This window comes from Mirounga leonina, unplaced genomic scaffold, assembly GCF_011800145.1.
Source record: "Mirounga leonina isolate KUSES-001 unplaced genomic scaffold, KU_Mleo_1.0 Mir_195, whole genome shotgun sequence".
NCBI lineage: Eukaryota > Metazoa > Chordata > Mammalia > Carnivora > Phocidae > Mirounga > Mirounga leonina.
This window is the reverse complement of record NW_023270490.1, coordinates 12515924-12524867: the sequence shown is the minus strand read 5'-3', so window position 1 is coordinate 12524867 and position 8944 is coordinate 12515924. Positions and strand designations below refer to the sequence as shown.

General features: G+C 63.0%; 1 protein-coding gene across 5 annotated transcripts in view; it reads right to left on the bottom strand.

The window, feature by feature from the left end:
* Positions 1-3889: 3889 nt before the first annotated feature.
* The window catches only part of DNAJC5 (DnaJ heat shock protein family (Hsp40) member C5), a 42530-nt gene continuing 37475 nt past the window's right edge, over positions 3890-8944 (bottom strand). For 4 of the 5 annotated variants that reach the window (XM_035025599.1, XM_035025600.1, XM_035025597.1 and 1 more), the window contains 2 exons: positions 8708-8879; positions 3890-8328 (listed from right to left, as the gene is read on the bottom strand). In XM_035025599.1, coding sequence (XP_034881490.1) covers positions 8225-8328; positions 8708-8879 — 276 coding nt within the window. In that variant the 3' untranslated portion in view covers positions 3890-8224. Of the gene's footprint in view, positions 8329-8532; positions 8635-8707; positions 8880-8944 lie in introns of all 5 variants that reach the window. The other variant, XR_004682991.1, reaches the window with a different exon arrangement.

Here is an 8944-nt window from a genome sequence, read left to right as displayed (position 1 = left end):
GGATTCCAGTCTGGGGAGGCTTGGGCCTTGCTCTCCAGGGATGGACAAGCCCATCCCTAGGAAACTCTCTGGCAGACTGACTGGGGGCTGGGAGCCAGGTGGCCCTTGGGCTGCCTTTCTGGGCATCTGGGCTCCTCTGGGGCCCAGCAGAGGCTGGGGGAGGGGCGGGGCAGGCGCCTGGGGGAGAAGTTGAGGGGAGCTGGGAAGATGGAGCTACAGCCTGGACATACCCTCAGAGCTTGATAGGGGGAGAGGGGGAGGGGGTGCAGACCACCCTATACCTAGTCCAGAAGCTCCCACGATGCACCCACCTGCTGAGGGCTTCACCCGCCGTCCCTGGGCAGTGCCTCCAGGACTGTCCAGCCTGAGAATGGTGTCTCCAGGGTCAATCTCAGGTTCGTCAGCCCGTGAGGTGCTACCCCTTTCCCCAGCAGCGGCCGCCATAAAGCGGGAAGGGAAGCTCAGGCGCGCCCTGGCCAGGAGATGGGGCCCCAGACCCAGCGCTGGGCACATATGGTTGTCATGCTGAGTGGAGCAGGTCAAGCAGGCTGTCATCAGTAGGGGCTGGGGGCTGGCGTGGCCTGGGGAAAGACTCCAACCCTCCTGGGGCCTCAGCAGGGGCCGCCTGGAGCCCAGACGCATCCTGGAAGATGCCCAGATTCCTGGACCCCAAATGCTCCAGGGTGAATCCTGGGAAGAGGGCAGGAGGCAGTCAGAGACAACACAGGAGGCTGGGGACTTTCGGGCTCACCAAGATGGAGCTGGGGATTTGGTCTTAGCAGGAGATTCAGAGGTAGGAAGGGGCAGGGCAGGGGTGAGCGGGTGGATTTGGGCTGGGCTTGGGTTAGAAGAGCAAGAATGGCGTAATTCGCACATGGAGGTGCACGGGGACCCACTCTTCGACCGCCACAGGCTGGGGCCAGAGGAAGGGCTGGGGTGGGAGCTACACCGACTTCACGAGCGACACATCCGGGGTCGGCTTGCGGGCCGGTGGGCCTGGCTCCGGGCGCAGGTCCTCAGACTCCTCTGGTCACCACCCTGCTTCCAGCGGGGGCCCAAGATCCGCCCCAGCGTCGAGTGGCCGGGGTGGAGCTAGCGCCGGCCCTGCCCCTCCCGGATCTCCCCCGCCCCCCACCGCGCCCCCCACTGCGCCCCTGAGTCCCGGCGCGGGCGGAGCCGCCGAGGGAGCGCCCCGACCACGACCCGGCCGGCCCGGGACCAGGAGCCTGGACGGCGAGGGGCCCTCACGGGGGCGAGCGGGCAAGGGTGGAGAGGGCCGCGGCCTCGGAGACCCCGGGAGTTGTGCGGAGAGGAGGTGGGGTACCGGGGTGCTGAGCAGGGTCTGAGTAGGAGCAGAGGGTCCCTTTGAAGCAAGAGAGAGCCCGGTGTCCGCGACTTGGCGGGTCCTTCCCGCCGGGGCCTTCCCCTCCGGCTCGGGGCCGCGGAGGCCTCCAGACCCGGCGGCCCGCCTCCCGCGTCCTGCCCGCGCTGGTCTCGGCGCCGGGGCCCCCGGGGCCGCGCGAGGGTCTCTCGGGGAGTGGCAGCCGTGGCCGTGTCGAGCCAAGGAAGTCCGCGCATGGCCTTGATGCCCTGGGTCCCAAGACCCCTGCCCCCGCCGCGCCCCGTGCGCCCCCTCTAGCTTGTGTCCTAAGTGGTTTTAAATGGTGACGGGGCTCGCGGCGGCGGGCAAGCCCCCCACCTCTCCTGGCAAGCCACGCCCCCGCGCCCACACCTGCCCCGCGTGGCTTGCCGTTTCCTGGTCGCGCTCCTCGCGGTAAGTGGGGAGCGGGAGGGGGCCGCGCACCTAGGACCCACGTCCGCACATGGCGACCATGACCTCCACCAGGAGCCCGGAGTTCCCAGACTGGCCGTGGGGGTGTGGACTTCGGGAATCTCCCCGTAGTGCCATTCAGCCCCCCCGCCCACGGTCCCCTAGATCAGGGGTACAGGTGTTGGGGCCCTGGGTCTGGGGGAGGAGCGAGGTCCCGTCGCCCACCACCCTGAATGCCCATCATTAATTAAGGCTTGGTGTTAGTTCCTATTTCCCTATGAGATTCCCGTAGAGAGCAAGGTCTGAGAAGCCTGAGGAGGAGAGGAGGGGCCTTCCCACTCTGTGGACAGCCAGCCACCAAGGCAGTCTGGGGGCGCCTGTGCCCTGGGGACACCCCGCGGCAGCCCAGCCCTAGTCAGCGGCAAAGAACTGAAAACCCATGTCCTCAATGAGCAGGGCCAGCAAGCACCTGCCCTCAATTCCCAGGATGACGCTGTACAGCAGCCGAATAAACTAGACCTAGATGGGGGGCGATTGCTTGGAAAAACCTACGCGGAATGAAGATTCATACGGACCCAGTACAGTGTAGTACTCTTTATGCAAGACTTTAGAGATCAATAAAATCAGGAATGAACTAGGATCTGTGGATGCTGACACCGGCCGGCTGGAGGGGACACTGGGTAGGGGAGGGACATGCAGGTCTTCACTGTAGGCCATTCTCTCCTTCTTGGAAGATCCAAGTCACACTAGTCCCTATGTCCTAGATGAAGGGTTTCCTTCAAGGTGCTTGTTACATCATTCTTAGTACTTCTATGCTGCTTTTTTTCAAACTATTTCTGTCTTGCCCTGAGTTCAGTCAAGGGAACCGAAGAGCCAGCACCCTGACCCCAGGGGGTCCCAGGTATGAGAGGGACAGTTGCTGAAACGGTGTGGAAAGTGGCACCTGTGGCCTGGGCCACATGGTCACACCCATGGGGCCCCCTGGGTCTAGGTGTCCTCCCCCACCTAAGGCCAGGGTCAGGCTCCACCCACCACAGTGTGTGCAGAACCCCCAGGGACACACATGCCCTGAGGCAGGGACAGCATTTCCTGCAAGAGTCCATGACTAGACATTTATCTCAGGGAAGAGAAAAGAGAGGCACAGAAGTGGTTTTAGTGGGGCCAGAAACCCCCGGCTGTGAGCTGCAGAGTCCCCGGCCAGGCCCTGCTCAGCTCTCAGAATCCCCTGGGCGTCATGACCATCCTCCCATCTGGCCCTCCCAGGGAGATGCTGGGATGCAGTCCCAGCTCATCGCGGACATGGATGTGACCCCGGCAGACACGACAATCGTGTCCAGCCACGAGGACGCGAGTGTACCCCACACTGATGCCCTGGGTGGAGCAGGCAGTGGGACCACCCCAGGAAGCCCTCCTCCACAGGGTGGACAAGGCTCCGCACGGAGCACAGGCCCAGCCGTGAGGGACCCCGCCGTCACCCTTCGTCTACCTTGTGCTACGAGCTGAGGGCAGACCTGCTGCGTAGCCGAGGGCTCAGGCTCAGGCCGGAGTGCTGTTCCAGATCCCTGCAGCCCAGCGGCCTTATTTCATGCAGGAGGATGGAAGGTGATGCCCGTGTGGGCGGCAGGGATGGTTCCGGGCTGAGGTGGTAGGAGGAGGTAACGATAGGTGGATAGGAGCGGGGAGCGGAAGCAAGGACCTGTCCTGGGAGGGCTGCAGAACCCACAGTCCAAGCCACCCCGGGCTTACGGGACCCTTTCCTCACTCCACTTGGGGTATTTTTTTTTAAGATTTCATTTATTTGAGAGAGAGAGACACAAGCAGGGGGAGTGGGAGAGGGAGAAGCAGGCTTCCTGCCGAGCAGGGAGCCCGATATGGGGCTTGATCCCAGGACTCCGGGATCATGACCTGAGCCGAAGGCAGACACTTCACCGACTGAGCCACCCAGGCAGGCACCCCTCCACTTGGGGTATTTAGACGATGGAGGTGAAAAGAGAACCTAGGAGGGGCGTTTGTCCACACTTGGGCCAGGCAGGCGGGAGTGAGACCCCTGCCCCTCTGTGCACGACCCCCCATTTCGAAAGGACTCTGCGGGGGTCATTGAATGAGACACATGCCTGGTTTGCAGTGAAAACATTTATTTTACAACAGTTATCTTTACCTTAAGGTCAACATTCAGACATACGAGATGGAGATCACCAAGGAACCATCCTAACCCTCCAGCCTGGCCCTCAGGGGTGCACATGGGAGTCGGGGTCAGAGGTACACCCACCTAGCGTTGCAGGATTCCAGCAACAGGAAGAAACCAGAAACCAGCGCGCACGGACAGATGCTTGCCATGCATTTGCATTTAGTATTTTAAAACGTGTGTGTGTATACACACATATATATTTATTTATTTCAGTGCAAACTGCCTCCCCTCACTTAGCTGGAAACATTGTCCCATTTTCTAGGGAAACAAAATCTACCAAAAGCCACTGCCTGTAGGCCCCTGAACCCAGCCCCTTCCTGCAGGATGGCATTGTGTGGCCCTTCCTCCTTCCCAGTGGACCCCTCCCAAGGCAGACCTGCGGTCAGGACAGAGTCCCCTTTAGAATGCCCTTTGTCATGACCTTTCTGATGCTCAGAAAATTGGTTTTAATGTTTCAAGGGAGGGAAGGGTTTCCAGCCACCTAGATGTCGCAAAAGGACACGCCCCTGGAGGTCAGGTGAGCATGCCGGGTGGGCCCCCAGGGACGACCGTGGCACTTGGGACAGTCGCCCCTCGGCGGCCCCGGCGCCCTTCCCCGGAGAAGGTGCTGCTGGCAGCATGCGGTCACCCCAGTGCAGGCAGGCACCGCGGCCGGCCGTCCACAAAAATCCTACGCATGCACCGGGGTCGGCATTTACTTCTGCGCACCCGGCAAAGGAGCCTGCCACCAGGACCCTGTTCTCGAGCCGACTCCCCAAGAAACCCAAGGCCGTCCTGGAGCCGACCGCTGGACAGCAACAGGCACACCCGCTGTGGGGTACACATGTACGTACACACACAGGGACAGCCACTGCCAACACCTACAGCACAGACAATGCCAACCGTGCTCGCAGGGGCAGGACAAGTGTAGCTTCTGCCAATTCCACAGGAGGATTCACAACCAAAGTAACAAGAACAAACAGGGCGGTCCTGTGTCACATGGGCTCACAGATCAGCATGTTGAGAAAGGAAGGAGACCGGCCGCTCTCTCCATACTCACACCCGTCCCTCTGCGGGGCTATGCTGAGAGCCAGGGAAGGACGGGCAGGGCCCCCGAGCTCTGCCTGCGTGCCGGCGCCCACCCCACCTGCTGGCGGCCTCAACCCCAAGGGCCAGGTGCTGGGAGGCCACGCGTCTCCCCAGACCACCAGCTAGCTGCACCAGTGGGCACTCCTCCAGCACGAGCTCACCCAATCGGCCCATCTACAGTCAGAACGCACAGCGACAGTCCTGACACGACCTCTCCCCGAGCAGGAGCCTCGTGGCCACGCCAGGTGGCCAACAGTGCGGAAAGGCCACCTGCTCTAAGCACAGCACACCGCGGCTTCTTCCCCCGCGGCACTAACCTGGGAACCAGGAAGGCTCACACACACCGAGCAGTAATATCTAAAGCAGTTTAAAAGTAGAAGAAAGCCAAAGGGAAGACGAGAGAAGACCAACCACATCACTGAGCGGGAACAGAAATGCACAGGGCAGCAGACACCAGCAGACACCCTGCAGGGCCCTCCCGCGCTTCCTGCCGGCCACCGGCTGCTCGGGGGGCCCCCGGGGGCGAGCCCCGCACTTTGTGACACGGGATGGGCTTCAGCACTCCCTGGCCGCACGTGGCCCCAGCTCCGGGCAGCCTCAGAGTGAGGACCCGGGTGCTCTCACTGCTGCGCGGTGGGCAGGGGGTCGCCCCCACGTGGCCACTGAATGGGGCTCGCCTCCAGACTCAGCAACTCTGCTCACCAGGGAAATACACAGACCACTCAAGAAAAAGGGAAACGCAACCAGGACTGACAGTGAGTACAGCCGACTTTGGAAGGGGCTCCGCTTGGGAATCACCAGGTGGAAATGCCTTCGGGGCCAGGCGGGGAGAGTTCTAGGCCCCCATCTGGATCCTGGGGCCCCTGGGCCTTAGGCAATCATTACCACCATCTTAAAGATTGTTATCATCACTGTCATGATTTATTTAGTTTTTACAAATTCTACAGGAGCCTGGGTTCAACAACCTTCCAGACCTGCCCCTCTCCCAGCACCCTGGTCCCCAGTGGAGCTTCACGTTCTGTCAAGTGGAAGACGCCGTCAAGGACTCGCTCGGACACATGTGGTGGGCCTTGAGGTTTCCTGACCACGGAGCTGCAGTGGTCCGCACAGGGGGGAGGCTTGCAGTCCCAGCTTTGAACTTGGTTCTTGACCATTCCAGCGAAAAACAGCTCAGAAAGTAATTTTCAGAAACATCACAAAGGCTGCGTTCTTGTTGCTGTGTTGGGACTGGCCCTGTGGTCTTACCTCCTCCCTTGTGCCGGGGCGGGGGAGGGTGTCAATGGATTCCTTAACCTTTCATGATGTCTGATTTTAGCAAATTATTTCTAATTTAAGATCACAGTGCGTATTTTTCCTCTCACTGAATGTCTTCATGATCATTTTAATGACAAAAACCAACGCCCCCCAAAAAAAGGGGGGGACCAAACACCTGCCCAAGGACCTGGGAGCGGCTGCGACTGCACCAGCCCGGCCAGAGCCGGCCTCAGCCAGCACTGTGCTCAGAGCCTGTCCACGTTCTGCATGGACACTGCTGCCCCTCTGGCCCCTTCCGGCCAACAAGAACCTGCTCTCGGCACAGCTGTGGGTGGGCAGACAAGGGCCGAGGCCCAGCAGGTGCGCGGGGTGGGGGGCAGGCGGTGGTGGAAACCGTGGGCATCAGGAACATGCTCTGGTGCGTCGGAGCCGACATTGTCGTCCTTGTTCTTCACCTACTGGACACGCGGGAGACATTCAGCAGCGGAATGCTGCTTCCCTCTGCGGAAACCACTTGGGTCTCCGGTGACGTGTGCAGGTCCAACAGGGAGCCACAGCACATCCAGGGCTGCTGGGGGTGTGGGGGCCACTGTGAACTCTGGGCCAGCATGGGCACATCATAACCCGCTTCCTTGTCTCCTGCAGCAGGGGCACCACCCACAAGTTCTGGGACACAGACAAGAAAGACTGACTTCCAACAGTTCACAGAAGGTGCTGCTCAAGACAACGGGGAGTGGGGGGCTCCACGGTCAGGCTGCAGGCTCACAACCCAAGGGCACCAGGCTGTGCCTTTGGTCCAGCCGGTCCTTCCTCCAGGAACCTGTCTCTAGCTCTGCCTGAACCATCAACGGTGACTGAAGGGCACAGGCGATGATGGACAGGGGGGTGGGTAGGAGCCCTGGACAGCACAGAGAAGAGGGCTGTGCTCCCCACGTGTGCTTCCCAGGGCTGCTCAGCCACGCTCCACCAGCAACCTGGACGGTCAGCCCCTCTAACAACAGCACGCTGAGCCCCTGCTACCATTTGTGGTGCTTAGAGGTCCAGAAAGGACCCCCAGGCGGCCAGGGGGGCCTGAAGGAATGTGGAGGGTGGCCGAAGGGGAGAGGAGGTGGAGGAATGTGGCCCCAGCAATCCAGCTCGTGGCCTGGGGACGTGTGGGAGCTGGAAGAACCACCTCCCACAGCCTGGCGAGGGAGCAGGCTCACAGGACCATGTGACATGGAGACCGAGGCTGCACCCAGGTAGGAAACGTGGTCTTGGGGTCAGTAGAGCCTCCCACACTTTCCACAACAAACCTACCCATGGGAAAACCCGGCCACAAGGCCACGCAACCACGGCAAACAGACCCGCACAAACCAACAGCACGGAAACGCCGAGGGGGCCGGGCAAAGGGAGGGCGCAGCAGCTCCTTCCCGACACTGCGTCCAGAGGCTCTGCCTGGGTGCGCACAGCTGGAGAGCACGGGGTGGCGTCAGACCCCCCAGCTCCCGCCGGGCAGCACCTGCCTCCGGCCCCCACCGACACACGGGAAAGGAGTGTGCTGAGACTCGGGGGGGGGGGGTGGGACTCGGGGGGGGCTGACACACCCGCTCCCGCGCAGCCGAGGTCGGAGCGGCGAGTGGAGAGCCCCGGGAGGCTCCGCCGTCCGGTTAACGCGGTCACGCCGCCGCACGTCCACAACACAGACATGGAACAGAACCCCATACATGCTATTAAAAAAGGAGGAAACGGAGGAAGAAGAAGAAGAAGACCGTAGCTAACTGCTTTAAATACTGCATGCGACGCACTTCACGTGTGGGGGCGACGGGCGGGCGGGCGCAGAGGTGGGAAGGGCCGCGGGGGCCGGCAGCTGCCCCCCTCCCCATCTCTGGGACTACGCTCCGTGGTTCTACGGGTGAAGCGGCCGGGGGCCGAGCTGTCCTCCGTCGCAGCTGCTCCTGGGCTTAGTTGAACCCGTCGGTGTGGTAGCTGGGGTGGGAGTCGGCCGTGAGCTGGGTGGTCTCTGTGGCGGACGCCGGCTGCACGACGATGGGCGAGTCCGCGGCCTCTGCAAAGCAAGCACACGGCGCTCGTCGTGTGAGCGCGGCGGCCGAGCCCCGGGCCCAGAGCGGCCCGCCGACGCCGTCCCTGCTCCGTCGCCGCCGCTCCGCGGGCTCGGAGGCCGGAGGCGCGAGGCTGCCTGCGGACCGCCCCCCCAGCACACGCCGCCTCCGGCGCCTCGGGTCGCCACCGGCCCTCGGTCCCTCCCCACCTGCTCGGGCGCGCGGGCCGCGTCCGCTCCTCGCTCCGGCGTCCACGTCCGCACCGCAGTCCCCGCCGCCGGCGCGGACACGCCCGCAGCGTCAGTGCCCGCCTGTTTGACGAGACGGGCGACAGGGTTCAGGGCCCGCCCCGCCCCGCCGCGCCCCGGGGCCGCCGGCACTCACCCCGCTCGTCGCACTGCAGCTGCGCCTCCAGGTCCTCGGGGGACACGTAGACGCCGGGGTCGGGGCCGGCGGGCGCGCGCGGCTTGCAGCGGCCGCAGCAGCAGTTGAAGCAGCAGCACAGGCAGCAGCAGCAGTAGCAGCAGCTGAGCACGCCGCACACGACGAACAGCACCTGCGCGGGCCGGAGGGTGGGCGGGGCTGAGACTCGGCGGGGGCGGGGCTGAGACTCGGCGGGGG